The sequence below is a fragment of the Ictidomys tridecemlineatus genome, chromosome 11, assembly GCF_052094955.1.
Source record: "Ictidomys tridecemlineatus isolate mIctTri1 chromosome 11, mIctTri1.hap1, whole genome shotgun sequence".
Taxonomy (NCBI): domain Eukaryota; kingdom Metazoa; phylum Chordata; class Mammalia; order Rodentia; family Sciuridae; genus Ictidomys; species Ictidomys tridecemlineatus.
This window is the reverse complement of record NC_135487.1, coordinates 117,176,877-117,204,513: the sequence shown is the minus strand read 5'-3', so window position 1 is coordinate 117,204,513 and position 27,637 is coordinate 117,176,877. Positions and strand designations below refer to the sequence as shown.

The following is a 27,637-nucleotide window of genomic DNA, read 5'->3' as shown; positions in this document are numbered from 1 at the left end:
CCCAGACTCAGGTATTCTGTTAAAACAGTACAAATTTACTATAATAATACTCTAATTATATGTGTTTCAAAAATACATTGAAATGCTACCTTTAAAAATAAGTTCGTTGTAACAACACTGTCATGTCTTAAAATAAGCAGCAGTTTCTTGTTTTGAAGTAATGCAAAATTCCCCTCCCCAAAATATTTAAGCATTCTGTTCTTTCTAAATTTTTCATGTCTCTCTTTGGTTTCTGAATCACCACCACCACATTCCGCTCTCCACTATATCAATCTCACAGGCGATGGACTCCCACCCTCATATGCTCCCAAGTTTCTTCTCCAAATAGAAAGAAGGAAATGCTGGGTATCTCTCATCATCAATTTTTATTGCTCAGGACACTTATTCATTAATTTGACATATGCGCTATAATGTACAGGCACTGTTCTATTTGCAGGAGAGAGGGCAGTGAGCACAGTAAGGACTTTTGATTCTTCTTAGATTGTATCATGGTTGATCTTATGGGGAAAAATAAGGCAGGAGAAAGGGAGAGAGCCAAAGTTCAGGGAACCATGATTTATAAATAAGACAAGAAGTACTATTTAATAGGTGATAGTAGCTCTTAAAGAAGAGACAGTCATTTGTATATCTGGTGTGGGGAGTGTTTTTCTCTAGTGCAAAAGTCTTGAGGTCGAAGTGTGCTTGGGATCCAAAAACAGTGAGAGGTGTAGAACAAGCTCAGGAGAGTGTGATAGGAGTTGACATAAGACTGGCAACCAGCTGGATATGGTGGCACACGCCTGTAATCCCAGCAGCTTGAGAGGCTGAGGCAGGAGGATTGTGAGTTCAAAGCCAGCATCAGCACAAGTTGAGGTGCTAAGCAACTCACTGAGACCCTGTCTCTAAATAAAACACAAAATAGGGCTGCGGGTGTGGTTCAGTGGGCAAGTGTCCCTGAGTTCAATCCCTGGCACCCCACCCCCAAATGGTAATCAATAACCATCATGTGGGGATTTGGAGACCCTGGGAAGGACTTTGCATTTTATTCTAAGTGATATGGGAGATAAGTGGTAAAACGGAGACTACCATGATCTAATATGTTAAAAGTATCACCCTAGTAGCCTGTGATAGATTACAGAGGACTAAGGTAGAAGCAAGGAGATTAGTTAGGTGGCTGTTGCAGTAGCACAGGTAAGAGATGGTAGTGGCAAAGGTGGCAGAAGTGACTTATTTCTTCTAAGGAAGAGTGTGTAAGTCAGCTTTGTGTTACTATAATAAAACACCTGAAGAAATTAACTTATAAAAACAAAAGATTTTATATGGTTCTTGAGGTTCCAGTCCAAGATTGGGTGGCCTTGTTACTCTGGGCCTCTAGTGAGGGAACCAGATAGAAATGGCAGGGACTTTGTGGTACAGTAAATTGCTCATATCATCAACCAGGAAGAACAGAGAGATGAAGTGATGAGGGTCCCACAATTAGCTTTGAGAGCTTGTCCCCAATGACTGAGGAGCTCCCATGGACCTCACTTCCTAAAGGTCCACAGCACCTCCCAGTGACACCACTTTGGAGACCAAGGCTTTAATACATGGACCTTTGAGGGATACTAGCTGTTATGGTTTGGATATGAGATGTCCCCCACATTCTCCTGTGCCAGTACAAGATGATCCAGAGATAAAATGGTTAGATTTTGAGAGCTGTCACCTAACTAGCCTATCCTGGTTTGAGTGGACTAACTGGATGGTAACTGTAGGCAGGTAGAGGAGGTGGGTCCCTGGGAGCATGTCCTGGAAGGGTCCCTTCCCCTTCCCCTTGGCCTCCTAGCCACCTCGAGTGGTGCAGAGCTACTCTCCCACACCCTCTTGCCCTGAGGTTCTGCCTCCCCTTGTTCCCAGAGCATCCACCAGCCATGGGCTGCATCTCTGAAACTGGGAGACCAAATGAGCTTTCTCTCCTCAAGTTGTCCTTGTCAGGGATCACAGGGACAAAAAAGCTGGTAAACACACTGTCCATATTCAAATCTTAGCACCGAGCCTAGAGAATTTGCTGATGGGGGGATACAGGGCGTGGGAAAGTGCAGTCAAGGATCATTAGAATTTTCTGGCCTGAAACACGGGATGATTAAAGCTGCAGTTCAATGAGATGGACAAGACAGGTGGGAGAGGAGGTAGAGGGTAGGCCAACAAGAGTCTGGGCCCATGTGAAATTTCAGATGCCCGTTAAATAGCCAACTGGAGATGGGAGTGGGTAGCTGAAGAGACAAGACTTGAGTTCAGAAAAGACAGGCCTGGAAATAAGATGGAAAAGGTCAAACCAAAAGACTGAATGAGATCACCTAAGGAATCAAGCTAGATAAAGTCACCAAGAAGTCTAAGCACTGGAACCCAGGGACACTTCAATTTAAGGAAGAGAGACTAGGCAGCGGCCAGCCTCAGAGAATGAGAAGCCTTAGCAGGGAAAGCACCAGAGAGAGAATGGAGTCTCCTGGTCCAAAGTGTCCCAGAAAGAGGGAGTGATCCACTGCCCAGTGCTTCTGATAAGTTTTTATTTTCTTCAGAGCAATTTACTTTTGTCGACTCTGACACCTGGCACTGAGAAACGGTGGCCTTGGCCCCTTCTGGAAGCCAGGGATCCCCGTGGCCAGAAGAGGCCAGCCAAGTGCAGTGTGGGGACACAGGGATACTACAGAGTGGGACCCATCGCGCCTGCCTGTTGGTCCTCTGCTTTGCCTTCTCACCCCAGGCAACCCGCCATGGACACACAGCTGGCTGTCACCAAGCTTTCTTTGCCCTCGTTAAAGGTCTGCGTTAGTTAGTTAGAGTTTCTTCCCGGGGGTGGGAATCACACTTAGTTTACCTCCAGTTCACAGTCATCGGGTGAAGAGCGCACTGCACCTTACCCTGGGAACCCTGCCTCCGCTCTGAATCATCGGATCTTCAACACCTGTCTCTTTGCCTTTAGATAGACTAACTGCTCTATTTATTCAAATTTTGTGGCGCAGCTACGGTGTGCCAGGCGCTTCTAGACCCTGAAGATAAAATGGCAGACAAGATCCTTTCCTTCCCCGAAGCTTGTCGTCTCATGGGGGCAGAGGGGAGTACAGACGTTTTCCAAGAACCAAATAAACATGTCGAATTGTGTCTGTGGTAACAAAAAGGTCAATGATTCTTTTCCCCCTTCTTTTTTTTCTTTTTGCAGTATTGGGGATTGAACCCAGGGGCACTTTACCACCAAGCTATATCCCCAGCCCCTTTAAAATGGTTTAAAATTTGGAGACAGGGCTTTTTATTCAGGCTGAAACTTGCGATCTTCCTGCCTCAGCCTCCTGAGTTGCTGGGATTACAGGCGTGAGCCACTGAACATGGCTTTCTCTTTTTCCTTCCTCCCCTTCTTTCCTCCTTTCTTTCTCCATCTTTCTTTCGATTGGGTCTCCCATGTTGCCCAGGCTGATCTTGAGCTCCTGACCTGCAGTGATCCTCCTGCCAAACCTTTATGATGGGATCTTGCTCCTGCTTTTCTGATTCACTGAGGTGTGGTGTAAGGTCTAATGCTTCTACAAAGATGGGAGAGAAACCTCTAGGTCTATAGATGGAGTAAAGTTCACACTGCTGCCAGGCTGGAGGAGGAATATCCTGGGATTGAACCCAGGGCATCACACAGGCTAAAAATGAGTTCAATTTTGAACACATTTGAGTTTGAAGCGTCTTTGAAGCATCCAGTTTGATTGGAATTGAAGCCTATCCCCCCATCCAAAGGCAGCTAACTGCTCTTCATTCATTTATTGATGCTTCTAGAAAGAGATGCCATCAATGTTCCCAGGTGGGCCTGAACACCGCTATGCATCCCACAGCAGCACAGTACCCACTAGGTGCCCAGCAGATCTATTGACTACAGGATCATCACTTCCTTGGCAACACTTTGATACAACAGGAGAAGCTGGTTCCCAGTCAACCGGAAACATCACCACCAAGACCAGGCAAGATGTTCAGATCAAAAATGTACCGCAAGTCTTCATGTATAACCTTTAAGAGTCCATATTTGTCTTCCAGTTAGAGACATTGGGGATCTCCTTGGTAAAGGGGGTGCTCCAACCAATAACAAAAGGACATTTCTTTATGGCTCTTCATTCCCAATGCTCACTCCCCAAGGCTGTGGGGAACTGTCAGCCTATGCACTTCAGAGATTACCTATGTATTCATCCCACCTGAGATCTAGACCCCAGGATCTTCTTCTGTGAAAGAAAACCCCATTCCTTCCACTTCTTGGGGGGAAAGAAGCCTCTGAGCTGTGTCCTCCACACTGGTACTCCTACCCGTCCAGAACCTGGGCCTGTTCTAATTAAAGTCACACCCCAGGAGGAGTATGGGTTCAAGGTCATGTGGATAAGATGAAGGTGCCTGTTTGTTTACCTCCAGGAGAGGGGGAAGCTGAGCAGAAGCCAGTTCCTTAGGTAAAGCTGGATTTCTCAGAGATCTTTCTTATAAGTAGTCTCAAAAATTGCTGATTTTTATAATGTTGTTAAAGTCATCTTTCTGGCTCATGAGAAACTATATTGAAGGAAGATCAGAAATAACACCACAGGAAAAAAAAATATTTTAACTAGAGCCCTATGGTCATCAGTGAGTTCAATTCCCAGATTTGCTTTTTAAAACTCCTTGCTTCATAAATGGTTGAATTGAGGGCCGTGAACTGTTCACTTCACATTTTTCTAGTATTAACTGTTTGAAATATTTGAAAATATCTCGTAGTAACTGTTTAGAATGTATGTAAATAAAGGGTTGCCAGAATTTCTCAAGGGGAATAGAGCAATTTACTTCCTATGTCAGCACAGGCTTTCTCTTTTGGTTTCTCTCACACGTTATTTGACGGGGCAACCCCAGGACTTTTTACTGATCTCATTCTACCCCATCCAGGCACCTTCCCATCTCATGACAGTTGCTCTCCATATCTTCTCAAAAACCTTTGCATGGTTCTTTCCAGGAACAAGGAAGAGTATGACATGAAACACAAGAGGGAAACTGTTTAAGAATAAAACATCCTCTCCAAAATTATTTCTAGGGCAGTTTCTACAGAAAAGCTCTTCTCCATCTTCATTCTGTTTGCCAGGAATTTCAGGAATAAAAGCAACTTTAACACCTCTTCTTTCTATCATTGCCACATTTATACTACTATGGTACCAAAAAAATGGGAGACACTTCATGATGTAAATGCCACTGGTTTTAAAGTCAGAGTATTTGGGTTCCTGTCCTGACTTTGTTAATGAAATATTATATAACCTTGTAAAAAAAATACCTCCCTGGCTCTTAAATGCACTGTGTCAAGACTAACAAACAAGCGTCAACCTATGAGCCAAGTTGTGATTAACAGTTTCTTGTTGGAATCCTTGGTCATGCTCTCAATGATTCTCATAGTTTGTAGATTTCTTTGGATCTTCTACATCATCAACATGTGATCTAAAAAATAAGGAAAATGTCTCTCCTTTTCTAATCCATATACTTCTTATTTACTTTTCTTGTCTTGTTGCTTTGGCCATTATTTAATAAGTAACTCATTGATTAATGAATACTATCAGTGACTGGATAAATTCTTATCTTTATTCCTGACTTTTTATTATCTCTAAAGGTTCCTTTTCCCTCTCCTCCTCCTTCCCCCTACTGCTTGCTCTACTCTACTTGCCCTTCTATTGTTATTATTATTTTAATTAGTGCATTATAATTATAAATATAAGTGCAACTCATTCCGGGAGTTTGTACACGGACATAGCATAATTTGATAGAACAAGAGCCTTTGTGGGAGATTCCAGATCCAAATCATAACAGTGAGGATTGAATTTTATCAAAGATTTTATCATATCATCCAGATGATAAAATGTTGTTTTGCAATTATTCAATATGATGGGTCATGCTGACAAATTTTTATAATAACTGCTCATTCTCACATTCCTGGGAACTCCTGGGAGTTCCACAGAACTCAGGGAAACATTTACCAATTTATTGTAAAGGATGTTACAAAGAATACAGATGAGTAACCAGATGAAGAAGAACTGAGGGAAGGGTCCAGAAGGTTCCTGAGTACAGGAGTTCTGTCCATGTGGAAGTGAGGTGTGCTACCCTCCCAGCACATGGATGTGTTCACCATTCCAAAGCTCTCTGTACCCCATAGTTGGGGGATGTTTTTGTATACTTCATCAATAAGCATGATCAATTATTAATTCGATCTCCAGCCTCTCTTCCCTCTCAGAAGACGGGAGATAGTGCTGAAAGTTCCAATTTTCTGATTATGGACTGTTCTTTCTGGTCCTCCATCTAACCTACTATTACCTGTTTTTGAGTTTCTGAAAGGGGACAGTATATAGCTCCCATTCCAAAACTAGCTCAGAGCCCATCAAGGGTTTTCTCCTTAAAACAAAAGGTTCTCCCAACATCCAAGCAATTAAAAGGTTTTTAGGATAAATATATGTCGCAAGCCATCCATGTGCCAGCTATGTGCATTCGAGCATAGGAGGGAACTGGGCAAAGGAGCAAAGGAGCAAAGGAGGGAAAAGTAAACTTGTGCTTTTTCTCTCACTCTGCCTGTGATCTCACACAGCGCCTGTGATGGGTGTGACTTTCCAAGATATCAGTCAAACTGCTGACCACAATGCATCATTAAGCAACACTCCTCTCTCTGAAACCCAACCCCTGCATTATTTGGGTGGTGCTTTCTTGTGGGAGGCCAACCTTACACGTGACTGAGTTACACTCCCCGGCTGGGTGCTGAGGCTCTCAGTCACAGAAATGTGGCACCCTTCTTGGGTGCGAGGGTCGGTGTCTCATGCATGGGGGTGTCTTGCTACAGCCCCATGGGTGAAGCTATGCTCACCTGTTCCTTTGTAATATAACCCCTTGCCCTGTTTAGGATAGAATCTTCCATGGAAGTGCCTTGTGTGTGTCCCCTTCTCTTACTGTGCCCTTGGGTGTGGCCTACCCAGGTGTCAGTCAACCTGCTGACAGTGGACATCATGAAGATAGACTCAGCCCCCTGAAACCTGACCCCTTGCCTCATTTGAATAGCTTCTCTCTGATAAAAGGGGTCAGCGCCTCTCTCTCTCTTTCTGCAGACCCTTAAGGTCAGAGGAGCCGTCACAGTGACCCCAAAGAAAAAGGTATTGTGTCTCTTGTGTGGTTATTTTGTGCAGCCCAGTCAGCCCAGTTTAACTGGAGTGACCCCTGAGCCTTTTAGTCGCAAGAACAGAAACCCAGCACTTTCTATCAAATGTCTTTTTCCCCAATAAATACCAGGATTCAGGGCAAACCCTCTCTCTCTTGCCTCTTGCCTACCTGGCTATCCTTGCCCTCCAGCATGGGAGCTTGATTCTTGAGGCTGCAGAGCCATCTTGAACCCTGAAAAAGGAATTTTGTGTGTGTGTGGTTTCTTCACTGCCTGCTCAATTGACCTGTAGTGTCCCTGATTCCATCACATATTGCAACAAATATATGTATATTTCTTATTATTATATCAAAGCACCACAAGCAGTATTCTTATAATTATCATGTTGTCCTAACAAATTGATCCCTTTGCCATTAAAAATATCCCTCTTTTTCTCTTTTCTCTAAAATTAATTTTATCTCATATTAATAGATCCACTCCAACCTTCTTAAGTCTAGTGGCTAAATGGTATATCTTTATTCATCTGTTTACTTTTGACCCATCTGTATTTTTAAAGTGTGCCTCTTACAGACAGAATAGTATGAGTTTGGTTTGTTTTTTTTTTTAATCCACTGTAACAATCTTTGCCTTTTAATGGGAGTAGTCTGTCTATTTACACTTAGTGGGATTACTGATGTCGTTGTAATTAGATCTACCATCTTACTGAACATTAAATTGTCCGCCTAAATTTTATTGGCTTGTAGGACATCTTTAGATATTATAAGATGCTCATGGGATGTACTCATGGCAAATATCTTCTCCCACTCTGATTTGCCTTTTTATTTTCACAATGGTTTCTTTTGGTTAAAAGAACCTTTGATTTTGCTGTAATATACCCTAAGCCTTTGGTTTCTCGTGTGTAAAATAAGATCTACAGCAGGAGCTCACCGAGTTCTTAGAAGGAATGAGTAAAAGAAATCAAGGATTTTCAGCATAGCTCCAGGCACTAAAGAAAGCCCAATAAATATTATTTCCTACAGTGCCACCTATTTGTTCCCCATCTAACCTTCTATTTCTTGTTTTTAAGCTCTGAAGGGTGGTTCTGTATAGCAAAAAAAAAAAAAAAAAAAAAGGCAGGCCTTGCAACAGAAGATAGTTTCACCATCTTTGGGCTCAGGTTACTTTTCCCTCCTTTACTATTTGCTGAGATGAGTCATCCTGACTTGTCAATAGGATGTGACCTCCTATATTTAAAAGAGGTGAGCCCTGTTAGAAGGGGTTTCACTTTAGTGACTAACACTCAGAGAACGATATGGCAGGTTCACCAGCATGCCTCCTCTTCATCTGTCTCCTCTGCCAGCTCACAGGTGAGTCCATTCTCCCGACTATCTTCCTTATCCTGAGACGTAGCTTCAGGTTCCTGATTCCACTTTGAAGCTCTGGCTCAAATTAGAAGGTTTTGCCTCCTTATCTAGCATTGCTTTTTTTTTTTTTTTTTTTTTTTTTACCAGCCTCTGGTCTCTGGGTAGGAAGGGACTATAGGGAAAGGAAAAAAAATGGTCTTGGAGACCAACTACTTTTTGACTGTGCTAGAAAAGAAAGGACTAAAAGAAGTGGTTCTGGGTTTAAGAAGACCTATGTTCTAATGCAGATTCTGTATGAATTCAGTCTTGATTGTCTAGTCCTCACTCCCTGAGAGGGCAGCTTGAAAAGCACAATGATACAATTGTATATTTATTTATAAGCATATTTGCTGAAATATATTTCTAACTGTATTTTAAATATAGATGCATAATAATGATATCAATGGAAGAACCAGTTGAATTTTCTCTCTTAACCCACGCAATCCAATCCATCTGTCCTTAGAAAAACAACTCTAACTGTAGACACTCTAATCACATGGAGGACTGAGAATTTTTATTCACAGGTATGATAGTCTGGGAAGATTTTAGTATCTTCATTGTTCTAATTAGGAGTCTCGCAAGTGAGAAATCTTTCTCCTGTCATCAGATTCATGGGGTACCACTATACTAAGTGCTTTCCTTCTGAGCACTTAGTATAGCAGTTCATTATGTGTACCCCAAGCCTACCTGAACTAACTTGCCCCAAACCCCACAGACAGCACCTCCAATCCTTTCCTCCCCATTAGCTGGCCACTAAGTGGTCCACATCTACAGACTCTTACTCCTCCTTGAATTCATCAGAACTTTGTACTGTTAGGAAGCACCTGGTCCTAAGCGGGTGATCTGGAATAGGTTTACTTTAAAAATTACTCCCTGAACGGAAATGGTGATCAGAAATGGAACTTGAAGCATTTGAGATGGGGGAGGGAATGCCAGGGCTCTGAAAACCCCCAGGTGTCCACCTGAAACCTGAACTGTGCACAGCAAGGTGCAAGTGTGAGAATCTGTCATGGGGTCTTCCCCTCTGCCTGCTGCAGGAGACAGTGGGCAGTCTTGTGCTATGTCCTCCAAAGTTGAAAGGTGTCAGAGATCATCCAGTAGATTGTCCAGTAGACAGGTCAGTGGAAGGAGGCTGACCCTAAACAAGGGCATCCTGGGACTGACTTAGTAGCTCTATTATTGTGGGCAAGTTACTTACCCTATATTCTTCTCAAGTGCATAACAGATAATAAAATCTAACTTGCAAAATTATTGTCATCTTTTAAATGAGATGTCAAATGCAAAGTGACCATCATCACTACCAAAGCTTCTACTACATCCAAGGTGTTTTTCCATACAATTTCCTCAGAAATCTGTAAGACACATATTATTATACCTGTTTTACAAGTAAGAAAATTTGGGCTCATACAAGTCAAGTTTCATGGGAAAGTTACACAGCTGTTAAGAGTCAGAGCAAAGATTGAATTTCTAAGACTAGTGCTCTTTTCATCATACTAAACTGCCTAACATTGAAGTTGATACCACTGAAGTGGGTTCTTGGTTTCCTTAAGAGGGGCTCAGTTACTGTGTATTTGAGCTGAGACTCAGGTGGGATTTCTTTCCTCTCCAGGCACACAAGTCCAAGTCAGGGAAAGGAAAGGCCTTTCCAAGGAGAACAGGTAGCAGTATTTTAGGGAGGTGGCTATGCCAACAGGAAATCACTCTGGCCAAGCTCAGAGGGCCCAAGGAGTAGCTCTTACTTTTTTAGTTTTCTCATCTGAAAAATGGGTACAATAACCTATCCCCCTCACTTTTATGATGATTAAATGACCCAGTAGTTTTAAGGAGGCAATTCATAAATGGAAAAACATGAAAAGAGGCGAGGGGATATTGCAGGGAGTGTTGCAAAGAATCGGAAGAAGTAAGGTTGATGTGGTAGGAAACGAGTGTGGGGCAGAGAGGTGAGGAGCTTGGATGGGAATATTAGGGTCGAATAGTTAGGGAATAAATGTATCAGACTGAGAGATCTGCAAGTTTCTATTCTCCATGTTTCACATGATCTTTCCAAGAGACATTAAGAAAGCAGAAGTTGGCTAAAGAGCAGTCTAAACCATTTTGTTTTATTTTTTAAGCGGTGATTTCCTCTTAAACAACAAAACCTTACACAGAAACAAACATATAGATGACTGTAGGTATAGAGTTGAAGCCTCTCTGATGGGGGGGGGCTTCCACCCCGTAGCCTCCACCCCATCATCCTCTGTCCCTACACTCTAGCCTTTAGACTCCCCAGCCCTAAGCTTCTGGGAATTATACTGCATTACTCAGTCTCCCAGGGTAGCATTTGGGGAAATCTTACCTTCAGAGACTTGGTTCCTAGCCTTCCACTGACTTGGGGCACATCACCCTAACCTGCTGATCATCAGCCTCCTCATCCATGAAACGGAATTGGACGAAGCAGTCCCTAAGGCTCCTCCCCGCTCTGAGATATTCTGGTTCTTGGTCTCCTTAAGGAAGGAATCACAACATGCCAATGCTGCCTTCATGGCATTCCACAACGAGGCACCAAGCGCTTGGAGAGGTGCTCGGACACTGGTCTGGCAAGCAGGGAGCGGGTCTATACTCCCTTCCCCTTATGCCTTCCTTCTGTACCGCCATCTCTTGTTCTGGCTGCATGACGATGTGCCTTCCTTGTCATCTGGCTCCTTCCTCCACTTAATTCTTGAACCTTTGGAGAACAAGACCAAAAATCAAAACAAAAAAAAAAGGAAGTGACAACAAAGAGGAAGGGGGGAGGGGTGACAAGGGGTGAGGAGATCATCTCAGAGCCAATGCTCCTGATGCCCAAAACAACTGAGCCTGGGTCCCCTGCCCCAGCTCGCGGTACCTCCAAAAGCAGGTTGGCCGGGGGGTGTCTCCTGCTTTCTTGGCCTCCTGGCTCACTTTGCTCAGAAGCCATGCAGACATGTTTGGGGGGATGTCCTTTTTTCACTCTTAGCCACACTTACAGAAGTAAGACCCGAAAATAAGAAGCTGCCTCAACGCGGGTTTCCACAGCCCTCCTCACCCTTCGATCCCCCTGCCCTCATGTGACAGGTATCTGCACTCCTCAAGTGCTTTCAGATCCATATTTACACTTTGACTTCCTCAAACTGCTGGTCAATTAAGGTGTTATTTTTTTTCCTCCCATGAGAATTCCAAAAACTGAAACTCAAAGCCTCTCAGAGGAACAATCCCACTTCTTTGTTTGTGACCTTAAGAAAGTCACTCAATCTCAGTATCCTAATCTTATAGAGTCTAACTTTTCTCTCACGGAGTTGTTCTGAAGATCAAGAAAGATAATGCCAGCCGGGCATTTGACACAGGCCCTTAATCCCGACAGCTGGGAAGGCTGAGGCAGGAGGAGTGCAAGTCCAAAACCAGACTCTGTAAAACTTAGTGAAGTCCTAAGCAACTGAGAAAGACTCTGTCTCAAAATAAAAAAAAAATAATAAAAAGGACTGGGGATATGGCTCAGTGGTTAAGCACCCCTGGGTTTAATCCCTGATACCAAAAATAAAGAAGAAAGAAAGAAAAACAATGCTGTTAGAGTTACTAACAATTTACAGAGTGGCACCTAGTGTTCATTGCTGGATCTGTGATTATGGGGGAACCAGAATGGAATCCAGGGCTCCTTCCTGGCTGCCAGTAAGACTAGAACCCTTTTTAACACTTCTGCATATGGGGCGGGTGGCGGGGGGGGGGGGGGGAGTTAGGCCATTCTCATGCCACTTTCTGGTAAAGACCCTGTGACTCCATCATCTATAACATCATCATGCCATGACTCTCTGGGAAGGGCCCCAGGACTCCATCCGGAACCTAGTGCTAATAGACTGGTCATGGGCTAATACACAGCAAAAGGCTCTGTCCAGTTACCACCCAAGGATCTATTTCTTTCTGGAGAATTTTAAAAATGAAGTAACATAAGTGGTGAATGTTCGGGGCATGGGTGTAAAAATAAGTGTTAGAGACTTCCTTGCGGGAGAACTTCCTAGTGGGCTTTATGGGTTTTGAATAAGATTTATTTTAGATGGACAGAGACTCCTCTCTGGGCCTGAAGTAGGAAGTGAATTGACAGTCAGGAGAGGGAGGAGGCCTGGCTGAGCATCTGCTGGTGGCAGTGGGTAGCAGTCTTGGGTTTCGTATCTTTTCACAGCATTATAGATAGCATCATCCTAACCTTAGAGCAAAAGCCCTGGGTTTTCCTGGGGTAGAACGACCCTCGGTCACGTGGCGCCCACTGTGCCAGAGAAGAGCTATCATTATAGCCGAGTGCCCTCAGACTTACCAAACCATTTAGCTGCTGTGAAAATGAGAAAGGGATAGAATAGATGCAGAGGAGGCAAATTCCAGCATTCCCTGCTCTGACTTTGGAAAAGCAACCCTCTGGAGACAAGACTCACAGTGGTCCAGTCCTCCTGGACCTTCAGGTGAGTATTGGTAGTTACTCATCTCTAGAGTTTTCTGACCCCACGAGTCACATTAAGCCCCTCTACTATGCACCCTCATAATACCTGTTACTTCCTTTTGTATCACACATACAAGTGCTTACTTAATGACCATCTCCCAACTCCATGGACGCCCGAATCATGACTGTCTTGCTCCCCGGTTATGTATGTGGCTCCTAAACAAATGCCTGTCATAAATGTGAAACTAAATAAATTCTTGTCCAAGGCAGAAATAACTGAATGGGACAAATGTGACCTGCTTTGATATGGTAAAATACTGTAGAGCCACACAGCGCAGGAAGCAAAGCCAGCACAGAAAGGGAGCTTCAGGTAAGCCCTGGACAGCTGGACAGAAAAGTCTCTTGTTTCTGGATACCTTTTTCCAGCCGGCTGAGAAGCATGGATAAGACTGGTTAGGTCTCACCAACCCTGCCCCTTATTCTCTGAACCCATATTTAGGAAATGGCAGGAAGTTATTTTCCTCTTTCATTCTTCTTCTTCCCACCCTGAAAATACACTACGATAGGACAATATACTCCATCTGGTTTGTCCAATGTCATCCTCCAATTTCTCTCCAAGGGACAATTCATTGGAAGGCATTTTTTATACTCTCCCACAATTTGCACATGGGGTACTAAACCCTGAGCAAATAGCACCATGTGTGTGGAAGATTGAAATGCTCATGGCTTAAATGCATGCAAACATGCAGACACACAAAACCCATGTGCTTGAAATTTTGCCACTGAAGTTGTTTGAATGTGGTTTGTCCCTGAGAGATTCATATGCTAGGAACTTGGTTCTCAATGTGGTGGCGCAGAGGTGTTGGAACCTTTAGGGTGTGAGCCTAGTGGAAGGTGTTAGGTCATGAGAGTGACACCTTCAGAAGGAATTCACGCTGCTGTCCCAGAGTCAACTCTCTCTCAAGAACATGTTGTTATCAAGCAAAGCCACCCGACATTGACCTCTTCTGCACACGATTGGTTTTCTTTCAATTTCTCTGCCTTGTTGTGATCCAGCCAAGGGATCCCTCACCAGAGGCCTAACAGATGATACCACACAATCTTGGACTTTCAGCCTCCAAAACTGTGAGCTAAATAAACCTCTTTTCTTTATAAAGTATCCAGTTCCAACTATTTTGTTATTGCAACAACAAAAAAAAAATGGACTGATATGCCCCTGTGAAAATGAAATTGCTCAAAGATTGCCTAAATCCAGGATCTCCCTTGGGGACAAGGGATATCCAATATTTATTTGACTTCAAAATATTTACTCTTTCTATCTCTATTGTAGAAGTGAAAGAATAAATGTATTAATTGATTAAAAATTAAAAATAAAATTAATTATTTACCAGAACTTCTTTGATACGCCTTGAGATGATTACAGAAGGCAATCTAAAAGCATCCTGGCCTTCATGTTGAAGAAGTAGGGAGAGTAGCTTTTTAAAAAAATCAGATTACTTGGCTGGATAATTTGATATATCTTCAGGGAACCAACACATACATTATGTGCTGACTGGTAAAGTAGAGAGAGAAAAGTTAAAAAAAAAATGGGAACTTTCTCTTAAAATACATTTATCCAGGAAGAGAAACTAGTACTTTTGGACATAAACCTGGCAAAAAGTTGGTAGAGGCCTTCGACCTGGAATCGAAGGAGTAGGTCCACCACGTCTGAGTTCCTCACCCTGAGCTCTGGCAGAGCAGCTTGTGTATGGGGGTGACTCACTAAAGAACGTGAAGGGGAAATGGGGCTCAACCATGTCCAAGGACTTTGGACTTGACACCTGAGCACTGTAGGAGCGTGGGAAAAGGGAGTCAGGAAAAGAACTAAAGTTGACACTGATGCCACTGTACTTTCAAATTGAGTGACACGTCCAGATTGAGTCCAAGTTCCCAGAACTGAAGTGACATTGAGTTAAGTCCTCAAAGCATCACCCACTAGCTATGTCCCTTGGATAAGTTACTTAATTTGTCAATTTGTCAATTTATCTATCTATCTATTTATTTATTTATTTATATCTCAGAATTCTTATGAAGTCAGATATTAACAAACTTTTGCTTTTAAAAAAGATAGTAAATATTTTAAGCTTTGCTGGCGATGTGATCTTCATCAATAGGATCTCTATTGCAAATACTCAATTCAACCTTAGAATTGCAAAAGCAGCCATAGACAGACAACATGTAAATGAAGACACATGGCTATGTTTCAGTAAGACTTTTTTTATTTTTTTTTTTAATGAAGTAGCCCAAAATGGGCCAGAAAGCCTAATTTTGCAGGATTGCTTCAGGTATTAGGCAGAATCTTACAGTAAATGTTTAACACAGAGTAAACCTTTATTACATGGCAACTATTACTATTTGGAAATTGTTTCCAGAAAATTTGAATTTTAATAGGGATCAAGGAAATAAATCACTCACGAAGTGATTTTGGATATCTGGAGAAGTCAGTACCGAGAGGTCCAGCACAGAAATTTGTCTTTTTTTCTTGTCATGAGTGACATCAGTGCAGGAGTAGTAGAAAATATTGTGGTAAGAGAGTCTAAGTTGTTAAACCAACAGAAACTCAGTGCTTGGTGGGTTTCTCAGGACCAATTAGGCACACAACGTAGTTTAAATTTCTTTTGAAAGAAAAAGAAAATGAACATAACAATAATAAATGTAGTGAATATAGTTTGAATTATATTCATTTTTAAAAAATGTTAATCTATTTATTTAAATGCATATAGCACATAAGTTACAAATTCTCATTTCTACCACAAGTGAGCACTTTTCCAGATTGTCTTCATTTCTTCCTTGAGTGTTTTACAAGAAATTCCAAGTTACATTCTGCAGTCTGAAGGTTAGAGCTGATATAGATCTGTCTGTGGGTTTCCCTGCAAGGCACTGAGCGAGATCCAGGGAAGTCATGCATGTCTGTGAGAGAGAGACAATCTTGCTCACAGTGGCCCCTCCATGTCACCCTGCTAGTCACAGCACAAGTATTGGTTCCTGCTGAATTGCTCCCCACCTCAGCCGCCACCAGAACTAAGCAAACACCCAAGGCTCTATTTATGTTCATACCAACTCCATCAAAAATTATAATTAATATTTAGGAGTATTCCTTATGGAGGAAGAGTCAACCAATGTAAAAATGTATAGGATCTCATAACCAACTTGAATCTAATGTATGAAACATGATATGTCAAAAGCTTTGTAATGTTTTGAACAACCAATAAAAAAAATAAAATAAAAAATAAAATAAAATAAAAATATATAGGATCCAGGCAAGCCATAACCCTGGCAATCAATAGAGCTGTCAGCATCTTACGGTGTGGCTTTTTTTAATTTTTTATTTTTTGCTCAGGATTTAACCCAGGGGCACTTAACCACTGAGCCACATCTGCAGCCCTTTTTTGTATTTTATTTAGTGACAGCATCTCATTGAGTTGCTTAGGGCCTCAATAAGTTGCTGAGGCTAGCTTTGAACTAGCATTCCTCCTTCCTCAGCCTCCCCAGCTGCTGAGATTACAGGTGTAGGCCACCTGCCCAGCCCAGGCTTTTGGTTGTTGTTATTCTAATTAGTTATACATGACATTACTATAGAATTCACTTTGATACATCATATACAAATGGAGTATAATTTCTTATTCTTCTGGCTGTACATGGTGTAGAATCCCACCGGTCATATACAAGTATATAGGATAATAATGTCTGATTCATTCTATCATCCTTCCTACCCCCCCAACCCCCTTTCTTCCCTCATCTAAATTAACTCTATTCTTCTCTGGCCACCCTCCTTATTGTGAATTAGCATCCACGTATCAGAGAAAACATTCAGCCAGTATGGCTTGTTAATATTGCCTTCGTTTCTTTTGGCTTTCCGTGACTAAATTAATGAAATTCCTTTTAAAATTTTTAACTTGAACCCAACTAATTGTGGGGGGCTGTCACACTAAGTGATCAGCATTTTCCTTCCAGTGATAGGTAGAGGCTCTGAAGGTCACTTTTGTAGTGATCTGGCCACATTCATATTGGCCCTAGACACTGCCCTGATCCTCGAAGTAGCAAAACGTATCTTCATGCGTAGGCATGCCTTCCTGCAGCCCCATGGATCCAGCTGCGCCTATCTGTTCCTTTGTGATATTACCCCTTTGCCCTGTTTGGGATAGGATGTCCCACAGAAAAGCCCTTTGTGTGTCCCCTTCTCTTGCTCTGCCTTTGGGTGTGGCCTTGCTAGATGTCAGTCAACCTGCTGACAGCAGACATCATAAAGCTAGACTCAGCCCCCTGACCCCTTGCCTCATTTGAATGGCTTCTCCTCAATAAAAGGGTTAGCACATGCTGGCTCTCACTCTCTTTCTGTGGACCCTTAAGGTCAGAGGAGCCATCATAGGACCCCCGAAGAAGAAGGTATCTCTGTCTCTTGTGTGGTTATTTCGTGCAGCCCAGATCCCCTGGAGTGACCCTGAGTGTTTTTGACAACTAATCCCAATGACTACAGAGGCTGAGGCAGAAGGATGGCAAATTTGAGGCCAGGTTGGGCAACTTAATGAGACCTGGCCTCAAAATTTAAAAAAAGGACTGGGGATGTGGCTCAGTAGTAGAGCATCTCTAGGTTCAGTGCCCAGTACCAAAATAACTTTTAGAAATAAAATTAAAAAGCATTAAAAAAAGTTTAACCTGGTAAACTATGTTAAAAGGCAGAAGAGAACATAACTTTGGGTTTTGTTCTTTTAAGGAGAAGACCTATAAGTATTTAATTTTAGATTGCTCATTTCTAGGAACCTTGTATAAGGTCTCTGCCATGCTGCTTTCTCATCTATACAATATGTGCTTTGAAGTCTCCGCCTGTGGAGCAAAGCACCTCACTTATCATGTATGTAGTTGTAAGGGGTTTATCCATTGTGCCTCATGTTCCTGATTTGTAAGATGGGTTTATAAAAAAATTCTTTTAAGGGAGGGAAAGGGAGAGAAAAAGGAAATTGCATGGAAATGAAGGGAGACCCTCATTGCTATACAAAATTACATATAAGAGGTTGTGAGGGGAATGGGAAAATAAACAAGGAGAGTAATGAATTACAGTAGATGGGGTAGAGAGAGAAGAAGGGAGGGGAGGGGAGGGGAGGGGGGATAGTAGGGGATAGGAAAGGTATCAGAATACAACAATTACTAATTGGGAATTATGTAAAATTGTGGATGTATAACCGACGTGATTCTGCAATCTGCATTTGGGGTAAAATTGGGAGTTCATAACCCACTTCAATCTAATGTATGAAATATGATATGTCAAGAGCTTTGTAATGTTGTGAACAACCAATAAAAAAATTAAAAAATTAAAAAAAAAGAAAAAAAATTTCTTTTAAGGGTTGTTTTAAGAGTAAGTAAAATAGGAAAGACAGTAGAATGAATCAGACATGACTTTCCTAAGCTCATGTACGAATGCACAACCAGTGTGACCCCACATCATGTTCAAACACAAGGATGGGATCCCAATTAGAATGGGTGGCACTCCATGTATGTATAATATGTCAAAGTACACCCTACTGCCATGTGTATCTAAAAACAACAAATAAAATGATAAATACGATCCTACTAAGTGCTTTTAGACTGTTGGACATGATCTAAAGTCTCATTGCCCCAGTCATTCTTGATTTTTTCCCTTAAATTTTAATAGGTAGAAGATGAATGAGTCCTCATACCTCCTCACTGAAAACGTCTGCTTGGCTGCTCTAAAAGTTCCTTGAGCAGTCATTCTTAACTGTTTCTCACTTGGAGTCATATACTCATTGATAAAAATGATTCCTTAAGGAAGAAGAGTCAATAAATGTAAAAATGTATAGGATCAAGGCACAGAAGCTGAGGCAGAAGGATGGCAAATTTGAGGCCAGGGTTTTTGAAGTCATGTTCTCTGGGGTGAAGCGAGACTTTGGTGAAACAAAAATTTCTTGTGGAAGTAACCCTCTAGTGTGATTCCTAATAGTTTGGGATACGCTATTTTTATCACTAAGAACACATGGCTCTAGCTCTCACCATCCTGATCCATGATTGCAAACCACTGCCCATGTTCAGCAGGCTTACTTTATCAGCTTGCACTCAGCTCTCTCTCTGGGGCAATGTGGCAGTACCAAAGGAAGGACAGCAACCTCTCCACTTGTCCACTCACAGGGACCTGCCCAGGGTGGCATTGGGCTTTACAACCGGAGGTATCTAGGAATGGATCGGGTCATCTGCAGTCCCCCTTTGCAGGCAGAGAGTTCTGATCTCAATTATTTCATGCGACTGAGATTCTGAAGTGCTTCCTGGAGGCTGCTTGGGTTAGATGAGAATTTTTCAGGATCTTCCCAGGACCCAAAGAGGATGGTGAGTAATTGGTGGCAAAGGCAGGGACTCAGACTTATTTTCTGATTTTCTGTGTCTGCAGCCTCTGGAGCCCTGAAGGAGAAGTTTGGTGTCCTTGGTGGATCTGTGACCTTTCCTGTGGAAGCTTCAATGCAGAACATTGACAGTATTGTCTGGCACTTCAATTCAAACACACTTGCCATCATAAAGCCGGGTGTGGAAGACAAAAAAGCCACTATCCTTATGACCCGAAGTCAGAACAAGGAAAGGATGATCTTCTCAGACAGTGACTATTCTCTGACACTCCTCCAGCTGAAGAAGAATGACTCAGGGGTCTACCGTGTGCAGATGAACCTCTTATCCTCTCAGCCATCCTTCACCCAGGAATATGGGCTACAAGTCTACGGTGAGCAGAATCCGTCCTAATGGTGGGTAGCGTGCCATGGTGAGAGGGTGCACTCCCTGACAACAGCAAATGTTCCAGAAAAGGATGGATAAATGCTTGGCAAGAATATGGGAGAAAAGGTCTGGGGTTGTGGCTCAGCGGTACGGTGCTCGCCTAGCGCATGCAAGGCTCTGGGTTCAATCCTCAGCACCACGTAAAAATAAATAAGTAAAATAAAGGAAAAAAAAGAATGTGGGAGAGAATGCATGGATGAAGCTGACCTCGTAGGCCTCTGCTTACTCAAATATTTTGTAAGAGACTGTATGGTGTAGTACTTGGGCAACATGAGAAGTGGCAACCACACAGATCTAAGTCAAATGCTGGCTTCTCTACTTACTAGGTGCCTGGGCTTAGCCCAGTTATTTAATTTCTTTGAATCTTATTTTCCATATCCAAGAAAAAAGCAATATCTACTTTAGGAAGATTATTGGATATAAGTGTCAATCCCAGCCCTTCCACTAAAGATTCTAAGCATTTCTGGAAAAGACATAAGGGTCAAAAAAGAAGATAAAGGCTGGGTATAATGGTGCATACCTGCAATTTCAGCTACTCAAGAACATGAGGCAGGAAGATTACCTGAACCCAGAAGTTAGGGGTCAGACTATACCATATAGAAAACCCTGTCTCAAAAAAAAAAAAAAAAAGATTGGTAAAAAGAAGATAAAAATATCCACTCTGTTTCTGGTATAGCTCAGTAGGAGAAATATCTCCTTCCAAATCTAGATTTAGGAACCCACCACCCAGGGAAGTCAAATTTACAAAATAATTACTCACTCAGTTACAAAAGGAGTACTTGCCTCACTCACCCAGCTCCAATAGCAGGGAGACCAGGAAATGGGCCTCCAAGACCATGAACCTCAATCTACATGTCTTCCATAGGGACATGATCAAAGGACACAGAAGATGTATATTCTACAGGCAAACTAGCTGTGGGTGGGAATAAAAGAGTACATACCTTCTTCAGTTCCATGTCCCCAATCTTTAATGGCTCAAATCTGTAAGTAGAGAAAGAAAATGATGGACAGCAGACTTGACCTCACCAATCAACCAACTGCTCATCCTTGGAGAGTGGAAGAGTGAGCACAATGGAGTGCCACTCCTATACTGTTCTCTCCTGGAGAATAAAAGTAGAAATCTCTTCAAGGAAGCCTCAGGACAATAAGTGATGGCTGCATTATTGTTACATAATCATTTCTTTTATTATTGCAGTTATTGTCACCATGGTTATTGCTATACAGTGGTGGGCAAGAACTAGGTAGTTCTCTTTCCCAGGTTCTGCTCTGAATTGCTGTTTTCTCTGCATTCTGAAGCTCCTTGGGGAGACTGAGGTTCAAGTTATCCAAGGGTAATTCAGACAAAGGAGAGCTGTGTGCATAATTTCCGTCCCTGGTTGTTCTTTGTCTTTCACAGAGTGCCTGTCAAAGCCTAAAGTCACCATGGGTCTGCAGAACAATAAGAATGGCACCTGCATAACTAATCTGACATGTTCCATGGAACAGGGAGGAGAGAATGTGACATACAGCTGGAATGTCCTGGGGCAGAGAAGCAACAAGTCTTATGATGGCTCCATCCTTCCCATATCCTGGAGACTGGGAGAAATGGACATGGTCTTCATCTGCACGGCCAGGAACCCCATCAGCAGTAATTCCTCAAGTCCCATCCTTGCCTGGAAGCTCTGTAGAGGTGATTGTCCCTTCTTTTTTCGGAGCCTCTGGTCTGGGTAACTATACCTTCTTCAATTCTGTGTCCCCAAAGATCAGGCCCTGTGTGAAAACCGGTGGCCTGTGGAAAGTCATCAGGCTGGGAAGAAAGTGGCAGATGCTCTAAACTCTGGGTCATATTTCCTAGTTGGCTTGCTCCCTTTTCAGGCCTCTACTCATTCTCTCTTTAAAGATGCTGATGGTGGTGGTTCCAATTTCCTCCTCACCTTGCTGTGTCTTCTGTTGGTGGTCTTCACACTCTGCACCCTTGTGTTGACGTTCCATTTGACTATGCGGATGAAGAGAAGAAAAGGTAGGGCACGTATGTTTTTTGTCCTCATCCTCATTCATCCACTGAATCCCTCATTTATTTCTCGAGCATGTACCGAGTGGTGTATGAGGCCTGGTGCTAACACGATACTGAGCTGAAGAGGTCATCGTGTCTGCCTTCAAGAAGCACACAGTCAGCCAACACTCTTCATTCCAGATTAGAGAGAGAGAGCAAGAGCTGCAGTCCTTGCCTTCTCTCCTAGGACAAAGCCCCACTCCAGTGCCCACTCCTCTCCTTCCTTCAGAGAGAGTCACTGAGGTGGCCCTTCTCTTGGCACAAGCTCTATACTATTCACTCTGCTCCCTGACCTGGGAGGTGATGGCCTCCAACTTTGATGCCTCCACAGACCGATACCCTCCAACCAGTCCTTCCTAGCTTCATCCTTGTCAGAGTTCCCAAACCAGTTCCAGTCTTCTCCATGGGTTCAACTCCAAGATCTCCCTTTCCTCCCCACTGCAGTGTAGACACATTCCCCCTGGAGAAGCTGGGCTCTGTCTCTCTCCAGGTGGCACCCCATTCTCTGCGTCCCTAAGCCCTGCGGATTTACCTTCTCGTGTCCAATGTCAGGAAGGGACCTGAAAGACTTTGAGACCGCCCTTCCCTGTTAGGAGCACTCTGAAAGCCTTTCTCTGCTTCCCACTGTGGCCACCTCGGCCCAGAGATCAGGAAGTGAAATTACAAGGGCAACTAATTCATCCTGATTTTTTTTTTAGGACTTTCCTAATTTTAACCCTGAAAATCCCTGTCCCCAAAAAGCCTGAATTAGTAAGATGGCTGGTCCTCTTAAGTGGGCCATCCAGGTGGGATGGTGGGCCAAGAGGGAGGAGGAGTGGTCAGAGAGGCAGACTTTCATTCACTCTCAACTTGGTTTCAGAGCCCATGGAGGGGGAAAAAAGAATGGACGTTCATCAGGAAATTCCCAATGTCTGCCCCCATTCTGAAGAGAAAACAGTGTATGAGACAATTTGCGATGCCCATGTGAGTACTTTCCCTTTTTTCCTGGGACCTGATTCACCTCTCTGAGACTCGCCTTGTTTTACTGAAGATTTTTTTTTCCATGGGTTTGGTTAATATGGGAATGGGGAGGAGGAATTAGGATGGATAGTCCTTAAAACCCAAGGCAACTCCATCTCCCCCAAGTCTTTATGAATCTACTTCTGGGTAGAAGTGAATTCACTCCTGGGGCACCTGATTCTCCTCCCTCGGTAACGCTCATACTGTGAAGGTTACATGAGTCACCCTTCCTCCCCACAGTTCACAGTCTCCTCTCCAGAGGCCTGGTTACTCTTGCATAAGGCAGTGTGCAGTGGAGTGTGACTTTGGTGTGATGTTTGAGTCATGTTGTCAGAAGATGCATTGCTCAAGAAATGCTTCTTTCCTGTGGGCTGATTCCTGGAGGGTCACAGTTCGTGAGAGTTAGATATTTTATGTATTTTTGGCATTCATTTTAATTTCACAGGATGAATAATGCAATAAACAAACCTAAGAGCATAAAAACATGAATTAAATCAATGCTGTGACTTCCTAAAAATGTTATTCATAATCACTGTAATCACAGTCACCAGTTAGAGCACTTCCCCTGAGCCATCCATTTTCCAGAACCCTCTCTTCATCTTCTCCCACCTCCGCTTCTCCCTCTTGTGACTCTGAGTCTCTCTCTGGATCTTTTCTTTCTTTATTTCTTTTTTCTTTCTTTTTTTCATTTTTTGTGGTACTAGGGATTGAACCCAGAGGCCCTCTAGCACTCCTGTCCCTTTTATATTTTATTTTTATTTTATTTCTCTAATTTGATGAGGCTGGCCTCAGGCTTGAGAACCTCATGCCTCAGCCTCCCAAGTCACTAGGATAATGTGTGTGCCATCTCTGGTATTTTCTACATGACCCAGGGTAGGTGATGATTCTTTTTGTTTGTTGCTTGTTTTTTATAGAAAATTAATCCAGCAGAAGATCCACTAAATACACTTTATTCCACTGTGCAGATACCAAAAATGGTAAGAGATTTAGAGCTGAGTTTCATCTAAATTGTCCTATCCCTTCTCCTGGTTCGTGTTTAGGTTAAAAATCTTGGACCTCAGGAATCTCATATTCACTGGCATTAAAATGTACCTCTGATAGTTCCCCCCATCCCATTTGCTTAGGGGGTGACACAAGAATATGGGGAATTTAGAAAAGAATTCTGTTTTAGGAGAGAGATTTCCATTTTCCCTTTGGTCTAGCTATGTTACGTCTGGTTTGCGCCCTCCCCTAGTTCAACGTGGTAAGACCTAAGGCTCATTCTTTCACAGATGATGTGTGGGAGGAGCACTTGTACCTTCCTAACTCCTTTCTCTTCCTCAAACAGAACTGATAGATGGGGATCTTGAAAGCAGTTTGCTTAGTGACATGTCAAATTCATTGGCCATGCTTCTGTGAATGATTATAAGTTCAGTTCATTAAGTACTCAGCAAGATAAAGATGGGTTTATCCTAAAGAATAGTTTCTCTAAACTAGGAGGGATTAAACAGTGGGAGCAAGCATGGTGGAGGTTCGGGTTGGGTACCGTTGGACATAGTGAGTGTCTGGGATGCAGGGTCTTCTATGGTAGACCCAGATCCCTGCCCACTTCTAGCGTTCTGCTTCCTCATGTCGCCTACAGGTGGAGAATCCCTGCTCACCGACCATCACGCCAGACACACCCAGGCTGTTTACCTATGAGAATGTCATTTAGACATCAGCATGCTCCCTCAAACCACACTCCAGAGGAAGTACAAAGAAATTCATCTTCTTGTCCAGAATACCTGGAAGAAACCATTCCTAAGCATACACCTTTGAGTTTAGGAGTTCATAATTCTACCAACTACTGAGAACTCTCTTTAAACCTAGAATCTATATCACTTCCCATATGGAATGTGACTGTGAATTTATCAGTCAATCTCAAGAAAAGGCTAAATATCTCTACTAACATGTAAATGCCTATCAATATCTGCCTCGGTCATATTAATGATGGCCCCAGGACAGGGCTTGGAGTCTCATTCCAGACAGAACATACCAAGAGTCTGGTTGCCAGGACGGCAAGAAGACCAGGCCAGACAGGTGTGTCTGGCACCAGCAGGTATAGCTGCCAAAAATGAATGAATGAATCATTCACTATGTATGGGGCACTGTTGAACTTAATTGGGCAGATGAACCATGAACTCATGCTCTCATGAACCTGATCACTTATAAACTACTTTTATGGCCAGTTATGTGAGGCTTAAATTCCTGTGTATAAGTTCTGAATACACAAACAAGGACACAGAATTGTGCACCCCACCATGGCCTGGCTTAATTTGTACTCCTAAGCTGCAAATAAAAGCCTAGGCCTTGTTAAGGTCTATACAGGAGCCTATCTCGATGCAAAAACTCTACAGGCACATTTTGGATCTAGTATGACACCTAGAGTTGGGATGTGGGGCCTGGTGAATGAATTACTTGTAAACTTTCAAAATGTGTTTCAATATTTATTAATAAGCTCTGCTAGGTCACTTTCACAAATAAGTCAGACACAATCTCTACCCCTATAGAACTCACCTTCTCTTTAGTGAAATGGTAAAGACTTGGGGAGGGTGAAAAGTAGGACTGCACTTGATGTGTTCCTGATACGTGTTTTGAATGGAGATACCAGGAAGGGAACTGGGGCCCCAGGGCTGGGGTATGAAATAAGGTGGACACATTGTGCATTTAAATTTGTGAAAAGAGAAAACATCTGGGAGGGAAAACGTTTGAATATAAAATGGCCAAGTTAAGAGAAAATAAACTTGCAAGTAAAAAACAAAGAGAATGAACTCAGGCTGATGTGAGAGGAAGTAAAAGTTAAAAATAGGAGTAGGTGTGGAAACTAACCCATCACCACCATGAGGGACTTGGCTAGGCCCACCCAGAGCTGGGCAGGTGTGGATTGCCCGAACCATAGCATGATAAATGCTGTATTTATTGCTACAATTTTCTGGGGGAATGGTGGGGAGTGTTCCTTTTAATAAAATCATGCTTTGAGGAAGGGGTGTTTTTTTGAATTCTTACAACAGTGGTGTGGGGGGGGGAAGTGGGCGGATAGCATCACTTGGAAAGAACTATTTATGATAAGGCTAAGATGGAAGCCAAGACTTTAAACTTTTCCAATACCAACAGGGTACTTGTGTTACCCACACTGATGTTACCACAGCTATGTTAATGTGCCACATCCTCAGGACCTGAAATGAGGTGAGACACTAAAGCGTAAAACTTAGGGGGGCAGAGGGGAAGGGTGCATACCAAAATATTTGGCATTAATATTAAATGATATTTTACTACAGTCATTTTGAAGATCAAAAACAGTGCAAAAACTCCTCAATAATCAAAATGTCAAAATGTTAAATAAAGGGCTGTAGCTGTAGCTCAGCGGCAGAGCACTTGCCTAGCATGTGTAAGGCACCCAGTTCGATCCTCAGCACCACATGAAAATAAACAAATAAAATAAAGGTATGATGCCCATCTACAATTACAAAAAAAAAAATTTTTAATTTTAAATAAAGAAAGCACCATGTCATGTCAGTCTAATAAAAATTGTTATTTGCTCTTTGCCAAGTTACATCATTGCTCCTCTTCATGCCAAAGCCAGATGTATCTTCAGGCAAGAATGTGAACTCCCCAATTGCAGGGAGCCACCCCTGAATGACTTGAAGACCTTCCCTCAGTCTGGAGCCAGGGAGATTCAGGTTTGGCATAATGAACTACTTTGTGGCTCCTGCCACTCAATGAACTGCCCAATGCACATGAACCCTATCTCCACTCTACCAGGGAGACTGCTCCAGTAGCTCCAGAGTTGGCATAACCTGTTGTAAACTGGACAGCCACCTCCTCCTTTATCTGGCAAAGAACATTCCATGGAAATCTTTGATGTTCCCCCCATATAAATAAAACAAGCATGGGCTCCATCTTGCTTTTGCTGGTATCTTTTCAGCATGGAAGCTCAATCCCTAAGATTGGCTGGTCGGTCCTGCCCCCGCTTTTTAAAATCACTTTTTGTGTCCTGTGGGGTTTTTTTCACCATTTTTCTCTTTCTTAGCTTTTAACCCGCAGGCAGCCCGCTCCACCAAGAGGAACCTTCACTTCTACCACCCGCACAGGATGTGGCAGGACCCAGTAGTCTAACTGACCAAAAAAGAAAAGTCACAAATTAATTTTCAGTGTCCCTAAACTGAGGTCATATAATCTCTCTGAATGAAGCCTCACCTTAACCAGAGCTCAGGTGTTTGCCTGACTCTCCCGGGGGCGGGGGGGCATGGTTCAGATCTTACCAGGATGCACCTACCCAAACCTCCCAGTAATAGAGATTAGGAGAAAAAAAGAAGAAGTGCCCACTCCACCACCATCTACCTCTGCAGAGGAGGTGGGAAGCCGGGGCTCAAAGCTTGAGGGAGATGGGTGCCTCTTGTCAGTGCAGAATGGGGGAAAGGATAATAGCTTTGGAAGTAAGCCTGGATTCAGATTCCCCCACTAGCACAGTGACTCTGGCCAATGACTTGGGTTCTGGGAGCCTCTGCTTTCTTTCACTGTGGGGATTATATGAAACAAGTGTAAGCACTTGGTACACTTGTTTCATACATGGAAATTCATACACGGAACATGATAATTAAAGGAATGGTTCATTAAAATGGTTACAGCTTCCTAGAAGCAACTTAGGATAAGAAATGGAAGCACTAAAATAGAGAATCTGTCCTTGAAAGAAAGATTTATAGTGAAGAGGAGCACAAGGAAGAGGGAAAGTGGGAATTAGCTTCCCTCAGAGTGTTGAAAGAATTTAAACACAATGGTGGCTCATTGAGCAAAAGTTGGATTGAGAATTATCTGTCTCAAAAAGCATAGTGAGAGGGCAGTTG

At 42.9% G+C, this 27,637-nt stretch overlaps 1 protein-coding gene across 1 annotated transcript; it reads left to right on the top strand.

The window, feature by feature from the left end:
- Positions 1-8,390: 8,390 nt before the first annotated feature.
- On the top strand, positions 8,391-25,776 carry Slamf7 (SLAM family member 7). Its single transcript, XM_040287277.2, has 7 exons — positions 8,391-8,472; positions 19,368-19,691; positions 21,141-21,413; positions 21,624-21,743; positions 22,636-22,739; positions 23,690-23,752; positions 24,397-25,776. Exons 1-7 carry the CDS (start codon positions 8,418-8,420, stop codon positions 24,466-24,468), a joined length of 1,011 nt encoding a protein of 336 aa, XP_040143211.2. The 5' UTR covers positions 8,391-8,417; the 3' UTR covers positions 24,469-25,776.
- Positions 25,777-27,637: the final 1,861 nt, after the last annotated feature.